The 17,769-nt window shown below is 35.7% G+C and overlaps 1 protein-coding gene across 1 annotated transcript; it reads left to right on the top strand.

The window, feature by feature from the left end:
- Positions 1 to 8,630: 8,630 nt before the first annotated feature.
- Positions 8,631 to 13,671, top strand: XB5945946.L (provisional ortholog of C-X-C motif chemokine ligand 8 L homeolog; the record flags this gene model as incomplete). The annotated part of the gene is given in 4 exon segments (NM_001097754.1): positions 8,631 to 8,744; positions 9,615 to 9,750; positions 11,030 to 11,113; positions 12,264 to 13,671. Coding segments are annotated over 4 exon segments (324 nt in total). The 3' UTR covers positions 12,304 to 13,671.
- Positions 13,672 to 17,769: the final 4,098 nt, after the last annotated feature.

Below are 17,769 nucleotides of genomic sequence, written 5' to 3'. Positions count from 1 at the left end.
TGTTTTGCCACATGTTCTGTAAGCAACTCACCTCTGTGCACAAATCTGTATTGACAATATACTGTTGGGGATGCATAACAGAAAGAGAAACTCATGTCACAAAGGGTGCTTCAGCCTTAGTAAGTGATATGTGTTTCCGCAAAAGTATTATTATCATGTTGATCCCTATTTATTTTGGTATTTATAACTATACTCTTCTTATTCCACTATTTTTTGTGTGTCAGAAACCAGAGTTCTTACGAATATTATATTTTCTTCCTTTTATGTCTTCGATTTGACAGTTTTACATCCATTTCACTGAAATCAAATGATTACATACTGGACCATACTGAATGCTGGGATGTTAAGCCTATTCTCCAGATGAATGACCATAACCTAATTTTATGTCTGAATTAAACAAATTCAACTATATGTGAAATTAACAGTACATGCATTGCTACTTTGTGTGCAGATAGAATGACAGTGGGTTGAGATTGCTTGTCAATCATCTAGATCAGTGCTGTCTGTTTCCATAAATCATAAGTTAAGCCTTGATGCTGAATCCAAACTTTGACAATACTACTTAATTAATATATGCAATATGTTGGGGTATATCAACATTCCACAAACCAATATGTCCGTATAGCTCATTTATTACTGCCAGAGGTACAATCACTGGAGTGTGAAGGGTTGCAGAATTTTGTCTCTTAGGGCCTATACACAATGCACATGTGCCTATACCCTTGGTCAGTCCAAGCTGCACTGTGCACTATGCACCACAGCTCATACAGCCATGTAGCTAATGTGATTTACTTGATCATATCCCTGGCATTCTATACAAGTAAGCAATAACATGATATGAAGTGAGCCAGACCTTAAAGCTCTGGAGACTGTACCACCAAAAATGCAACTTCACCCACAGGACATCAGGCTATGGTGATGGCAGGGGTATAATTAGTAGTTGTCATATCAGTATCACTTTAATGCAACACCCTATCAAGTTTTCAGAATGAGGAAGGATGAGATTCACTGATCCTAGAAATGTGATGCTAGAACTGTGCTGTTTGTTTGGTTTTAAAAATTCATCCCCATTTCCTGCTTGTTCTGTTATTACATTACATGTTCTGTTATTACATCCGAAAAGAGGAATAAATAAATGTGAATTAGCTAGGGTTGCAACCTGGCTGATAAAAATGTTGCTTGATGACAAAGTTATTAATTGGAAAACAACATAAAAATATAGGAAGGCTGGTATTTTTTTCTAAAATCCATGGCAACTGTAGTATTAGCTTACAAGCTTGTATAAACATGCAGTTAGTTTAACTTATTTTGTAGCTTTACTGCATACAAATACACCTACAGAATGCATTTAAATTAAAACAAAAGCATCTTACTCCCAGGACTCCTCGTTACTAGCATATTAAAAGGAAATACATTTCCCACAATGATGACCTGCCACAGGGCAGCAGAGGATTGTGTTTCCAGTTCCATAATACAGATAATAGATGAGGCAACAATTGCCTGTTCAAAACAAATGAGTGATAAAAAGAACCTTGCCCTGTTTTATTTCTCCTTTAAAGTTAACAAATCAATATAAAAATTGTGTCACTAAGGGGGTTATTTACTAAAACGAAAATTTATCTCATCTTTTTATGAAACCAAGCTCAACCAAACTCCCTTCTACGATTTTATTTTATATATCAATAAAATAACTCGAAAAAGTCAGGAAAAGACTCGATAGAATCAAGTGAAAACTGGAATCAAATTATGTGAAAACCGATGGGACAAAATCCAGCGCAGATCACAATACACTATATTCAAATTGTAAAAGGGACATCTGCCATTGACTTCTTCATGACCTCGGCAGGTTTGAGATGCCAGTTTTTCAGATTCGGACTTTTAGCAGCTTTGGGGTATAGTATACTAATTCTTGAAAAATCCTAGCTTTTTCTTCCTCTAGAAATTCGAGTTCTTGCCCAAAAAAATTTCAAACAGAAAAAATCGAAGTATAGTAAATAACCCCCCCAAATATAGCCCAATCTGTGTCTCTGCTATACTATTTGGCCTATTGCACTAATGTTTTCAGTCATCTTCTGTAGCATGATCAGCTTTATAAATTCACGGAAAAGATTACTGATTTTTTTAATAAATCTAGTGCAAAGTGATTGCTACATTTTGATAACATTTTCTATAGTATCGAGTAGAATAGTTAAATAAATACAAAAATATGAAGTTGAGTTTTATTTGGCTTAGTGACATTAAATTTGTTATATTTCTGTCAGAAAAAGCAACCCAGAGAGACTGTTGAGAATAGATTGTAAGCTCTATTGAGTAGGGGCCTCTTTATCGTTCCATTAATGTATCTGTTATTGGTCTTAATCTGTATGTTATGTGCATATAACCATTTACTTTACAGTGTTGTCCCGTTATAACGGCCAATAACAACCACAGGTGCAGTTTGCAAAGTGCAATATCAGACGAAAATTGCCATTTTTTTAAAAACCATAATGCTAATTTTTTCCATAATTACGACTGCCCGAGGATTTGCGGTACTTTAAAATAACATTTGGTGCATGCCTGCTACTCATATTTATGCAATCTTGTGTGGAAACTCACCTCAACGTTCAGGTGATTCAACAGAAAAGGTGGCACAGATGCCATGCTGCTTGGGACAAAAATAAGGAGCATGTTTGGACACAAGTACCTTTAACGAATTGTGTCAATATGTGCAAAATTTGCCTCCTAGCCTCACCACCATATTTGCGGCTGTAAATGATGAAAATGATCCCTTATAAATACATGTATATATTAATAATAATAATAATGTTACAAATAATAATAATACAATACTTTGCACCTTTCTGTCTATGTCATGCTCCTATGGCCTTTGGTATGACAGGTTGGCATGCAAGGTATTGTAAATAATCAAATTCCATTTTTTTTATGAGTTATACTTAAACTTTTTTTAAGATTCTCTGTCTATGGATATGACTCATATCCATAGACAGAGAATCTTAAAAAAAAGTTTAAGTATAACTCTGAGCAACAAGTAGCATTTAGAGTCTCAATAACTATTGTACTGGAAATCCTTCACTCTATATGTGTACCTTCTAGTTCTTCCAAACTCTGCACCCTGTGTTTTGGCACATGTTCTGTAAGCAACTCACCTCTGTGCACAAATCTGTATTGACAATATACTGTTGGGGATGCATAACAGAAAGAGAAACTCATGTCACAAAGGGTGCTTCAGCCTTAGTTAGTGATATGTGTTTCGGCAAAAGTTTTATTATCATGTTGATCCCTATTTATTTTGGTATTTATAACTATACTCTTCCTATTCCACTATTTTTTGTGTGTCAGAAACCAGAGTTCTTACGAATATTATATTTTCTTCCTTTTATGTCTTCGATTTGACAGTTTTACATCCATTTCACTGAAATCAAATGATTACATACTGGACCATACTGAATGCTGGGATGTTAAGCCTACTCTCCAGATGCATGACCATAACCTTATTTTATGTCTGAAGTAAACAAATTAAACTATATGTGAAATTAACAGTACATGCATTGCTACTTTGTGTGTAGATAGAATGACAGTGGGTTGAGATTGCTTGTCAATCATCTAGATCAGTGCTGTCTGTTTCCATAAATCATAAGTTAAGCCTTGATGCTGAATCCAAACTTTGACAATACTACTTAATTAATATATGCAATATGTTGGGGTATATCAACATTCCACAAACCAATATGTCCGTATAGCTCATTTATTACTGCCAGAGGTACAATCACTGGAGTGTGAAGGGTTGCAGAATTTTGTCTCTTAGGGCCTATACACAATGCACATGTGCCTATACCCTTGGTCAGTCCAAGCTGCACTGTGCACTATGCACCACAGCTCATACAGCCATGTAGCTAATGCCTGTTATAAGATGATGTCATTAAATTCTGTTCCATCCCAGATGCTAGAAATCTTGTTTTGAATACCTGAGATGTACCCTGCCTTAATTCTTTAATTGCCAATGACATAGTTAATATGTCGCCACAGGGAAAGTAACATCCTGCTAACACAGTAGTACCTGCGCATTTGGGTTTAATGTTTCTTTGTTGAGTTTTTTGCTCACTATTTCAGAGCGTTCTAATGTTCAAATTTTGCTCTTTCTACAACCTACTTACATATTATTCTAAACCCAAAGAAAGATGTTTTTAAATAACTCTGCTTTGGAGGCACCACCATAATTTTTCTGAAAGTTTCTTGTACCCAGTATGTTAGATTGTTTTTTGGTGTTGTCATTAACCTCACCCAGTCATCCTAGTAATAAAGTAAGTTGTTCTGTAATGCCTTCAAGTCCAGACTGGGATTTCAAATACACACTTGGAGGCCCAAATATCTAATCATGACCTATGAATAGTGACTGTTTATGGCATCTTACAGCAGTCCAATTGGCATTTGCTGGAATCTACAAATTGCCAGCTTGGGCCTGTGCCACTACTTGGGACTCATTACTAATCTTGGAGAACTTATTTGTTTGCAAACCAGTAGGCCAAGTGTAGAAAATATCATCACTAGTGCAGTGGGGTAGGATTTCATCCTACTAGTCAGAATGGTGAAACACTGGCATGTGGTATGTAAGAAATACATTTATTTAACAATGTTTTGAAATTATTCTGTTGCATTTGCACTAATAAATGCCTGAAAAAATCAAACTACCACCTCTTGCTTTGTATTACAGATGAGGCAGCAGGGTAATACTGCTCAAAATGTTCGTATTCCACTGCTGCACTCTCAGGGTTCGGGCTATGTGTAGGGGGTAACAAAGTACTGGGAGGTGTTATACTACACACAGTTCTGATGGGTGCCATAGTGTCATTTTACGCTGGTAGTCATGGGACTATTTAATGCTAGGGATTGTTGAGTTCATAGTGCCATTTTACATGGGCATGTTATGTCACAGTTCTGTTCAATGCATTTTATTTATTTTTATTCATTATACTGTCGAGTGCTGAGAGTGTTGTTTTATGGTAGAAGTTGCTATGGTCAAAGTATATAAGTTTAGGATGAAAGGCATCATACTGCTGTTGAGAAGGTGCTCATTGTTATCTCTTCATTGAACAGAATGTGTTTGACTGCTCATTTCATTCAAAATGTGCCACAGTTACAATCACATCCAGGAGTCTATCCTCTATATGTAATAAAAAGCACTTTGGTCTGCTGCAACAACCCATGGTAATAAATAACAGATTTTCTTTTCAACAGGTTACCAGTAAATTCTACCTAATAGTTAGTTGCTATAGTTGATTAGAGCTGTAGCAAACTTTGCACCTCTTATTACATAACCTATTTGTCCTACATGCAGTGTGATATTGCTAGCAGACTCATGCCAATCCCATAGAAAGTGTTTTATTGCCCTCATTGGCATATACTGTATGGCACAAGCAGTATGATATTGCCTTCAGCAGCATGTCTGCTCAACTATACCTCTTAGCCTTAAGTTATTTTCCAATATAGTCAGTAAGAACAATGGTATAAACTGTATGAGCAGTACAGTAAGGCAATATTTAGGGAATATACTTAGGGGCATATTTATCAAGGATCGAATTTCGAAGTATAAAAACCTCGAAATTTGACCATCAAATTGAGTACTTCGATAGTCAAAGTATTTTTTCCAGTGAAAACAACCATATTCGATCGAAGTACGATCAAAGTAAAATCGTCCGATCAAACGGTTTAACCCTTCAAATCGAACGAAGATTTTTTTAAAAAAAACTTTGACTTCTCAAAACTTGCACAAAAGCCTCAGATAGGTTCTAGGAGGTCCCCCATAGGCTAAACAGCAATTCGGCAGGTCTTAGGTGGCGAAGTGTCGAAGTCAAAGTTTTTTAAAGAGACAGTACTTCGAGTGGTTGAATTTTCGAGGGGTTTTCAATTCGAATCGAAGTCGAATTTGGCCTATTCGATGGTCGAAATACCCAAAAATTACTTCGAAGTTTTTTAATTCGAAAATTTACTTCGACCTTTGATAAATCTGCCCCTTAATCTCCAGACACTATATCAGTGCTGAACAACTGGCAGCCGACAACCCCCCTTATGTGGCCCCCACATGAAAGTCTGTCTGCTGTGACTGCTTACATATGTACAATTTAAAAGGTATCAGTACTGAGATAAACTGGCCCCTGCATTGTTTACACCACAAATTCAGACAATATGCCCCTGCATTATTCACAACTTTAATACCCCCTCCATTGTTCACACCTGTGACACCTCTGTTGTTCCCAACCCTAAAGCCCAGTACTGTTCACACCTCAGACCCAGACTGAAACTGCCCACATTGTTCACCTGTTCACACCTCCTACAAACTGCTGGAGGGGCACCAGCATTGTGTCACTGTATGTAGCACAGTATGAACTGTCCTCTTAGAGTAGTCCTGATAGATTTCCCTGCCTCCTGCTGTATTCTGCCTGCCCTATGTTCCTTGTATGTGCCATACTCTGCCTGCCCTATGCTCTATGTGTGTGTCATGCTCTGTCTGTGGGAGATGAATCTGGTTTGGATTTGTTAGCATTTGGAAATACTTGTTAGGGGGTCCCCAAGGTGTTTAGTCATGTGCTAGGAGGAGCTGTGCTATCCACAGGGGAGGGGGAGGCATATGGATTTAAGGGTATGTCTTAATATGACTTAATAAACTTTTTTCACATATGAGTGATATCCCTGCAGTGAACACCAACCATTTGATTTTTTATGCTACAACCATTAATGTGGATATGGTCTTAAAAGTTCTCCTAGTAACATGGATGTGGTTTAAAGTGGATGTGTCAACATTGGCTTCCTTTATTGACCCTCCACACTGTAGGCCAGAAAAATACCAGCCTTCGATACCATAGAAGTTGTACTGCACGCACATGTGGGACCACAGACTAATTAATTGCCACAGTAAAGAAGTAATTAAACATAAATGTCTTAAAAACTACTGTTTAATTTTGAAAAAGCAAATGTATCTCTCTTTCACTGAGTTGAAGTGGGGTGATATCCTTGTGTGGAAATATTTATTAACTGACTGTGGAGCATTTTGCAAGCAGAGAAAGTTGTAAAAACCTGATTCACACCTCAACAATCTTCATGACTTGGGATGACGGGTACAGTCTTCAGCTGCTACTTACTAAGTGAGAAATGCAAAATGTGTCTCACATTAACAGAATTCTTAATCGATTTTAAATGAATACCAGTGATAGAAATGTAAGAATTGCAAACAAGGCTTCAAAGTAGATACAAAGCCAAATTTAATGTACAATCTGTGACAAACTGTTTTTAGATATTCTGCTTTTTACTATTTTGTCTTTGGAAAAATAACACATAAGAATGACATGGCTTATTTCGGTGTATAAATATAATTCCCTTTTCTAGAGAAAAACATAGATCAATATTAAACCACCATTCAGCAGCCTGGGTTGGACACCAGCCAGAACATCTCACACCCCTAAAGCCCCGTACTGTTCACTCTCAGACCCAAACTGAAAGTGACCAAATTGTTCACCTGTTCACACCTCTCACAAACTACTGAATGGGCACCAGCATTGTGTCACTGTATATAGCACAGTATGAACTGTTCATCTTAGAGTGGTCCTGATAGCTCTCACTGCCTCCTGCTGTATTCTGCCTGCTCTATACTCTCTGTGTGTGCCATACTCTGCTTGCCCTATGCTCCCGGTGTGTGCCATACTCTGCCTGCCCTTTGCTCCCTGTGTGTGCCATACTCTGCCTGCCCTTTGCTCCTTGTGTGCCATACTTTGTCTGCCCTATGCTCCCTGTGTGTGCCATACTCTACCTGCTTGAGCTGAATCTGGTGGGGTTTGTTAGCATTTGGAAATATGTTAGGGGGTCCCCAAGGTGTTTCAGTTTGTGCTGGGGATTGCTGTGCAATCCAGAGGGGGAGGAGGCATATGGATTTAAGGGTATGTCTTAATATGGCTTAATAAAATTGTTTCTCATATGAGTGATGAGCACCAACCATTTGGTCTTCCATTTGGCTTCCATTATTGACATTCCACCACGTACACCAGAAAAATTTCAGTCCCCTGTACTATAGAAGTTGTACTGCACTGCACAAAGTGATAGTATAAATGCTGAACACACGAGGGACCACAGACTAATTAATACAAGTCAGTTGTAATTAAACATACATGTCTTAAAAACTCCTGTTTAATTTTGAAAAGGCAAACGTATCTCTTTCACTGAGTTGAAGTGGGGTGATCTCCTTGTGTGGAAATATTTATTAACTGACTGTGGAGCATTTTGCAAGCAGAGAAAGTTGTAAAAACCTGATTCACATCTCAACAATCTTCATGACTTGGGATGACAGGTACAGTCCTCAGCTGCTACTTACTAAGTGAGAAATGCAAAATGTGTCTCACATATACAGAATTATTAATTGATTTTAAATGAATACCAGTGATAGAAATGTAAGAATTGCAAACAAGTCTTCAGAGTAGATACAAAGCCAAATTTAATGTTGGGCATATCAAATTGTTACAACAAGATATTCTGCATTTTACTATTTTGTCTTTGGAAAAACATTACATCAGAATGACATGGCTTATTTTGGTGTATAAATATAATTACTGTTTCTAGAGAAAAACATAGCACAGTTCAGCAGTCTGGGTTGGACACCTGCCAGAACTTCTCAGAAAAATTGTAAACAGCCAAAATGAGTGCTAAAATATTTGCTGCCACTTTTGCTTTTTGCCTGCTTTATACAGCATTTTCTGAAGGTAAAGTATGACAGTTGTGTCCAATAATAGCTTATAGAATACTATGTTTAGGTTTGTAGGCTGCAGGTTATTTTTATTTGATTGGTTGAAACATTCATTATAGTTTAAATAGCTATAAAATCTATTATCCAAAAGGCCTGGAACCTAGGGGTTTTTCAGTTTTTTTGGATCACCATATCTGAGGGTTACTAAAAAATATTTAAACATTAAATAAATTCACCAGGATTTTTTTGCTACTAGTATGTATTTATCGGCTCAATTAGGATCAAATACAAGATACAGGAATGTGTATGGAACTCGTACACAAAGATTTGCAGTAACATGTATGGAATCCACACACACACAGATTTCTTTAATGTAAATACCAGCTCAAAAAGATGAGATTTTAATATATATCTATATCTTTATATATATATATATATATATATATATATATATATATATATATATATATATATATATATATATATATAAATGCAACATATAAAATTGCAATGGTGCTATCCAAACTCCCACCACCACCTCAAATCTACTAGCACACTCAGATCTTTTTCTTATTACTCTGGTGATTCATTTTACCCTCTATTTATATACACAAACTCACTCCTAAACTGCATCTAAAATATGCCCAATCCTTTCACACTATAGGGTGCATTTATGAACAGAATTGCTCAAGAGCAGCAGCCAGGACTTTGTTTTAATTTTCTAATTTGTAAAGCTAATTGCTGATGAATTGCTATTGGCAACGCATACTTGTGCAATGAAGAACCTTTGAATTCAGTGTATACTTACACCCAATGCTCATGACGTTGGGGGCTACCACTTTTGCAATAGCAGCTAGAAGTATTTATTTATCTTTGTACATTTCAGGTGTGTATAAAATAAAAAAATCGTCAGCCCTACGGTGTCAGTGCTTAACGACCCACTCTGCTTTCATCCCACCTCGACTGTACAAAAGTGTGGAACTTATACCCAGTGGACCCCACTGCAAAAATCTAGAAGTCATGTAAGTATGTCAGTATGTAACATTCCTTACAAACCTGTAAAAAAAAGTTTTTTAACATGAACAGGATGGAAGAAGTGTTTTTTTCTTTTTTTATGTCTTATTTAAATGTGTAGCATTTAAAGGGATTCTGTTCATGTACATTTGTATGCGTTTACTGAATTACCTGTATAACTGAAAGTTATTTAGCATACCTGATACTAGTTAACAAAAAAACACACCCTTCAAAAGGCAGTTGGATATCAATACTTTAAGGTAAAGTAACAGGTGAAAGAACTATTCAGGCATCAAACAAGCAAAAAAATGGGGGGGGGGAATTCACAAAAGTGGAGACAGAGGTTTGTGAATTTGGTGGGACATTGTTATCTCCACTTTTATTTCTTTGATTTCTCTCCACTCAAATTATGACTTTTGTGGTAAGACCCATCATTTCATGACAGTCTGGGCCACTTCTTAACAGTTATCCTGTCTGTTATCTCCTGCTTATGGACCTATTCAAAACATGTGAAACAGATTTGTTTTTCTGTTAAAAATAACTGAATTCTCTGTTAAAAATTACTGAATTATTTGCCTTTCTCCTCTGCTTCTTCCCAGCTCTCAAACGGGGGCTCTGACCCAATCAGCCAAAAAACTATTTCTCAGAGAGTCTACAATTGTATTGTTATTGTTACTTTTTATTACTTATCTTTTTTATTAAGTCCCTATTTTACCAACCAATTTAATCTAGTAACCAGACAGTGACTTGAATGAGAGAATGGTAGATAAATAACAAAGGGGTTTAACAGGGGAGCTGCTAAACAAAAAAAAGCTAAATAATTTAAAAACTATAGACAATATGTAAAACATATTGTAACAATTGTAAATTGCCTCTGCCTACATACTAAAAGACTGGCACATAGTTGATTCAGCTAGTGGGCTAAAAAAGGAGGAATCATTATTCATACAGTAAATGTACTGTTACTGTATGGATAAATACTTGCTTTGTGTGCTAACCATACAAGCTGATTTGTTGTTAGTACACTTTCTTTAAGATGCAGTTTGACTTTTCTTCTAGTCAGTGTCAAAAATATACATACATATATGGAGAACACATAGCTGGTTATAGGGTATGAATTTGAGGCCATTTACCCAAGGTTCCAAGCTAATAATCCATGGCACAATAACAATAATCAATTTACATTTACTTTAAATTCATGTTTTCCCCAATATATGTTTTTACGTTAATGTATGGTCAAATATATACATTGGTTTATAATTAAACTTAATTAAACTTTAATTTCAGAATCACAATTAAATCTGGGGAACGTGTGTGTGTGGATCCATCTCAGCGCTGGGTAGAAAGGATTATCAAAAGCATATTAGAAAGGTATAAATAATATCTATATTAAAGCAGCATGCTAGTTACAAAAAAAAGTCCTTCTTATGAAAATTAAATTAAGCCTATACATAGCCTTTAAACACCATATAAGACATCAGATGTTGGACTGGTATTCTTTACATATTGGGTTACGCCCAAGTTGGCAGCCAGCATTATAATTCTTTGCATTTTGCACACTGCTTTCCTGGAGTCTTAAATTACTTCAGGTCTCTGGGCTCTGTTTAGCTGGTGCGATGTGCTAAGCATAGCCATTTACCCGGGCAGAAGTGCTCCATGCATGAGCACGAATGGGAAAGCTCTTGCTCTTCCCCTATAATCGCTATTACATTTAGACAATCACAATCATGCATTCAACAAATTAAAAGATTATTTTGAAAGATACTGATGTGAAATAAAATTCATACACATAAACGGTGCCCCACAGAAATGAGATTTGAAGTTAAAAAAAGGAACAGAACTGATTTTTTGCAATTAAAAGGTATAATGGTGCATTAAAATTATGGTCTTATGTAAACCAGATGTCCAAGCAAATTTGCTCCAGTGCAGTAACCTACACTGCAAAGTTTTTTTATGTACATCAATACCACCCCACTGATTACAATTGCTAAGCTTAGACCCCTGACTGGTAATCCTTTTTGAAACAGTGTACCAGCCTGGGCAATACTTCTTTGAGTATCATGCCATCATTGCACGCCATGGTCCTTTGATATGGTCTTAGACTGTGCAAATATGCGGTATAGTAAAAATCCAAGATTTTACTGCATGTGCTTAGTCTTGACAACCATGAGGGACCATCGGAACCAATTAGAAGGAGACAGCACTGGAACTATACCCTGGGCCGCAAGACTTAATTTAAGGTATTATCACTGTCTAACATATTGTCACCCTCAGTAATTTATACTTTCTTGACTTTTATAATTCTTCATACAGCTGTCTTAAAAAAGCTGACTGGACTACTACCCAATTATAAATGTGTCCAGTAAATTACCCTGCCTTTGAAATACAAAAATGTCCATTTGTTTATTTCATTTTTTCAGGACTTTTCATATTAGAAAATCTAGCTGAAGGCATAATTGTTCTCTGTAACACAATTTCTAAGCTGTATCCTTTAACTCCACAATTCATTTTTTTTTTGTAGCAACAAAAATGAAGAGCCAGTGACACAAACAGATCGCTAAGACAAGCAAAAATGCACTTAAATTCATGGAAAAGTTGGCATGCTTATCTTTGCTTCCTCTCAGGATTTATAATAAATGCTACATATCATTGTTATACATTTTATAAACATCTCTGGCTAAAAGCAACCCTCAGCATAGTTTTATATCTGACCACCATTATTCACTAATATTCAGTAATAAACTCTATTGTGCATTGTTTAACCTCCCAGAGATGATTTCCTGAATGTTTTTGGCCATGCTTCCAAATTCTCCAACCATTCATCATTACATCCTGGTCATGCCACCAGCTCTGCCCCAGCTTAGTATTTAAATCAGTGAACCATACAAAGCATTCATCAGGAGGGACGAAAGCTCAGAATTTTACATGATTTTCCGAAATTAGAAAATTAGAGGTGGGATATAAAGCCAAATGAGAATACTAAAGTTAAACCAGATACAATCTCTTTTCATACGGATGAGATAACAATTACAGTTTAGTGTAGTAGTACTTTAGCCCAAAGATAAGACCATCTACAACCCCATGAATTCTCAGTTATGCTAGGGTGCTTGGCTTGTATAAGTATTATAGGGGCATATTTATCAATGACTAAATAAATACACCCTTTCATGAATACACCTATATTTTATATATACAAGTAAGAGATTCCTGTGAGATATACCTGGGACGAGCTCTATTTCACTTTTGTAGACTGCATATATATATGCTTACAAATACAACTAGAACTATGTTATAGAAAGGTTAATGAATATGACAAAATTCCAAACTTGGATAATTATCATAAGAATAATATATTTTTGAATTCATTCAGGTAAAATATAAACTGATATTCACTTACTGATTGATCTATGGCACTGAATTCCCAGTTTTTCTTTCAGAGAGAGATTTCACAGCTCTCACTTTTATAGAATTTGTTATTTTCACCCCCACTTGCCCAGGAAAATCATATATAAGTGACTAGAGAGCAGTGAGCTTTGTTTTCACTTTTAGATATTTATGCCCTATAGTACTGAATCGTCTGAATGGATCCCCTCGTCTATATTGCTGAAATACCTATAGGAACCATATATATAGAATAGTTGACCATGCACAATCTTTTATTTATGTAATACGATTTTTCACAATCTGGGACATGTATACTAAATATATCTACATTTCTACATAGTGCATGTTTTTTTTACAAATGCAAAGCATAGCGAAGCAGCATTGAAGCAAGCATTACTAGGAAAGAGAGAGCATTTCAATATTAATATTTGTGTGTGTTTTGGTGGTTTGAATAAAGGTCTACATTTTCCTAATTTGAATTTATGTAAATATGCTTCTGCTTCATGATATCTTATTTTGTTATGAAATAAAGGTATTCAGCAAAATATACAACCTTTGTTCTTCCTTCTATTAAATCAACACTTTGCTAAGATAAAACTAATGTTTACATCCTTTATCTACCATTTATATGAATTGTTGTGCCTGTCATGTCAAATTACATTTGACTTAATAAAGTCTTAAATAAGTAAACCACTACATAATATCCAAATATGAAATATTTACAGCTAGAGGCTGTGATCTCAATGCTGCCTTTTCCTGAAAGGGAATTTAAGTTTAGTGTCTTCATAAATAGTGACTTCCCGAGAAAGGATATGCTGAAACAAATTATTTATATGGTCCACTTTGTGGGGTTCGTTTATTAACATATATTCCTAAATTGTAAAAGTGTGGTTTCCAGTAGCAGCCAATGAATTATTATATTGTGTTGGTTGCTGCAAATCATTAAATGCATACAAATAACTACCTAGCCGCAAATGTAAAAGCTATTTTACTACATTAGCCTCTATGTCTACTAAGAGGGTATGGGAACTTAGGTTGAAAAAAGACACATGCCCTTTGAGTTTTCTCACTTGATACAAATCCATCCAAACCTCTCTTGAAGCTACCTTATGTATCTGCCAATACAATTGATTCAGGGAGGGAATTCCACAACTCATTCTTCTAATCAGAATGGATGCCCTTATGTCTGCTGGAAGGACCTAATGGTGAATAAGGCATTAGAGATTTTATTATATGGTCCCCTTATATATTTATATGTAGTTTTCATATCTCCCCTTAACACATGATCTGAGCTGTATTGGACATTTTATTAGGATGCAATTAGATTAAGAAACAATGGGCCACATTTAATTCAGTGAAAAAAAGTTTTTTCATGGTTAATCACATGAAAAGTCATGGATGAGATTCCATTCGAGGAGAAAAAACTTTTCTCCAAATTCAGTCCCCGTTTTTTCCCATAGACTTCAATACAGTTTTTACACGATAAACCGTGAGGTAAGTTTTTCTAAATTGAATTGCATCTCAAATTGAATCCTGTCCATGACTAGCGAAGTGATAAACCCTTTTAAATTGAATCTGGCCCAATGTGTGATCTGAGTACAGTAGCATTGCTGAAAAGTGTTGATTCTCTGTCTTATCTGACACAAATAAATGGTGCAATACCCCAAAAAAATAATCTTGCATACATGCATATTGGCTTTTCAGGCATCAGCTAGAAGCTTATCATGTTTCAAACTAATGAAATAAATAGCTGTAAATTTATAATAGTGAGATCAAAAAAGCTCACCAAAGTTCGACAGCAGGTCATTTCACTGCTCTACCTTCACTCTTGATTTTTGGAAGTATGTTTATCAAAATGCCTGTTTTATCAACATGTCTATTATTATGCAAGTGAATTTAGAAATTTCCCTCACCTCACCATGCAGTAAAAACCTAGCCTTGTACTGAAATTATGTATGGGTGTTTATCAGTCATTCTGACCTATGGTTTTTCTCATATAACTTTAGAATAGAAGATTAGCACTGTAAAAAGATTCCTGAAAATATATTGAAGCTAGGTGGCAGAAATTACCTCACCATATAATCACCAGCACATTGCATTGGTGTAGAATGTAGTGCGGAAATAGATTGCTACATATGTTTGTGGGTTTTAAACATGTTTTTTAAGTTTCATTAATTCTTGAATTGCATTGCACATTTTTTTTTTGTTAATTACTTCAATGAGTTTTAATACACTCTGCCATGTGTGATTTGACAGTATGCCTTTATTTGAAAAGGGTAATCCTTATTAAACCTTATTACTAAACCTTAGTACACACAGAGAAATGAGAACTGTATCCCAAGAAATAAAGGCCAACTAAAATAGTTCACAACTCTCAAAGTGACTTGATCTGTCTACACCAAGCATTAGCGAATACGTAAACATTCTACACAGTCTCAATAGTTTAAACAGGCAATCGCTGTTCAATATAGAACCAGATTACTCATTCCCAAAGTCTCCTCAAGAATTCCATCCCCAATTGAAAGGACTGTGGCAAATGATACTATAGGTATGCTCCTCCTGCTCCTGACACTATTTGACCCACCATCTACAACTACACCAACTTACCTGATACTGCATCTCCCTTTTGAAAGCTTTTTTTCTCCACCAATCGGTCTAATTCTAAAGTATTGACAGCAATGCACACTTGCATATGGTCCTGTTATTAGAGCTGCTACTCTTTTGTGTTGGCTGTGCTTACAGTTACACATGCGCAATATTATTTAACTGTGTACAAGTTCTGTACTTAAAATTAGCACATTAAATGCTTCAGTGATAAATAGCCAGATCTAACATTCAAGATACAGTATGTAGGATTTACAAAAGTTTGTTGAATGATAAAATGATAACACATTATTTGCTGCTCAAATAAATTAATCAGGAAGCAACTAGATTTACTTCCCCATTCTGATTATACTAGGAACCAATAGGACTCCAACCAAAGATTTTGTAATTGTGCACCGACTGAATATACTTTGTTCCATCTGTATTCTCGCTTGTTTACAAAGAACTAGAGAATTGACAGAATAACCAGGGATACTATTTAAAATTGTACTTATCAATTTATATTTAAATGTTATAACAGTATTTTACTAGACTTTTATGTTTTATGAAATACTGTGACATTTGTCAATGGCTTTGGCCCCTTTGGTCAAATGATCATTGCATGCATTTCAAGTCTTGTTATGGTTATACATCATATAGTTTAAAACGATCAAATAGGAAGTCCAGACAGGAAACTACATTTTATAAATCATTATCTGCAAAACAGTAATGGTAAATGGGCAGTTCCAATTGCTTATTTATGTGTTCTTAATTTATAAGCATTCCTATTCTACATATCTGTAGTCTGCCGCTGATGATATTATGTGGTTGTCTGGGTCACTAACCCCAGCAACCATAATCAGATTATCATTGTGGTTTTAAGCCCTCTACTATTCATCTTCTGTTTTGTTGTTAAAACTGATGCCTGGTTGCTAGAGTAATTCATAGCTTAAATTCCATGCCTGACAGCTGGAGAACAAACAATTTAAATCATTCACAAAGAATAGAAGTTTCATTTAATTTAATTTAAAGTGACCTTCCATTTTTAATACAGAAATAGGTACTATTTAATAGCAGTTTTTAATGTAAATGTAGTTTTCCCCTAAAACAGACAGTGAAATATGTATATATGCATTCTAAGCATACTGTAGTTGACGAAACCTGTGAACAAGCATTAGGCTGAACTCCACAGTAGTTTTTCTGATCATCGAGCAGCGACGAAACACAGACGGCAGGACGGATTTAGTAGCAGGCTTCAAAATATAATTGGATTCAACGAAAAGTCGCAGGTAAGAACTACACGGTTAGACTGTCGGATAAAGACGCTGCTTTCTGCGTTCACATCCGACGCCGTGTTGTGTCAGATGTAATGTCGTTTTTATCTTTTCGTTAAGTCCAATTATATTTTGATGCCTGAGATTGTATCCGACTTGTCGCCTGCATTAATCTGGAAAAAATATGTCTGTGGAGTTCAGCCCTTAGCTTTATTGTTTAAATAAAATATGGACAACAGTAAAAATGGAAATGTTGTGAACTTTTATTGTACACAAAAGTGATGTGAAATTCAACTACAACAACCTGACTATTCAGTGATCCTGCGTATTTATCATATTTTGCTTCTAGCATTTTGTAATATGGGTGAGTAGAGACACAACAACCTCAGTCTGATGCCTTCCTTTTTTTTTTAACCACAAATATTTGCGTCCTCTTCACAGCTGAGCTATGCAATTAGGGAAAATCTGATTTGTGTAATAATCATTTTAATATGGGCATGTTTAGTCTAGTGGTCATATAACCCCTTCACCAAGCCTGTAAGTTTACTCATGTATTGGTTATATACATAGTTGATCTAGCATGGGCCTGTTTCATGCTCATAAGTACTGATGCCTTGCTGTTGATTATGTGGTAGGGGTGAGCATGTTGGGAATTACCCAACCCAAACCTGCCCCTTCCTAGTGCAGCCCAAAATTTTGAATGCCTGAACCAATAGTCACACTTTGAAATCAATAGTTTTTAGGGGAATAACGAGGCAAAATGATAAAATGAAGAACTAAAAAAAA

This window comes from Xenopus laevis, chromosome 1L, assembly GCF_017654675.1.
Source record: "Xenopus laevis strain J_2021 chromosome 1L, Xenopus_laevis_v10.1, whole genome shotgun sequence".
Classification (NCBI taxonomy): Eukaryota; Metazoa; Chordata; class Amphibia; order Anura; family Pipidae; genus Xenopus; species Xenopus laevis.
Note: the sequence above shows the minus strand (reverse complement) of the source record. Positions and strands in the feature narration are given on the sequence as shown.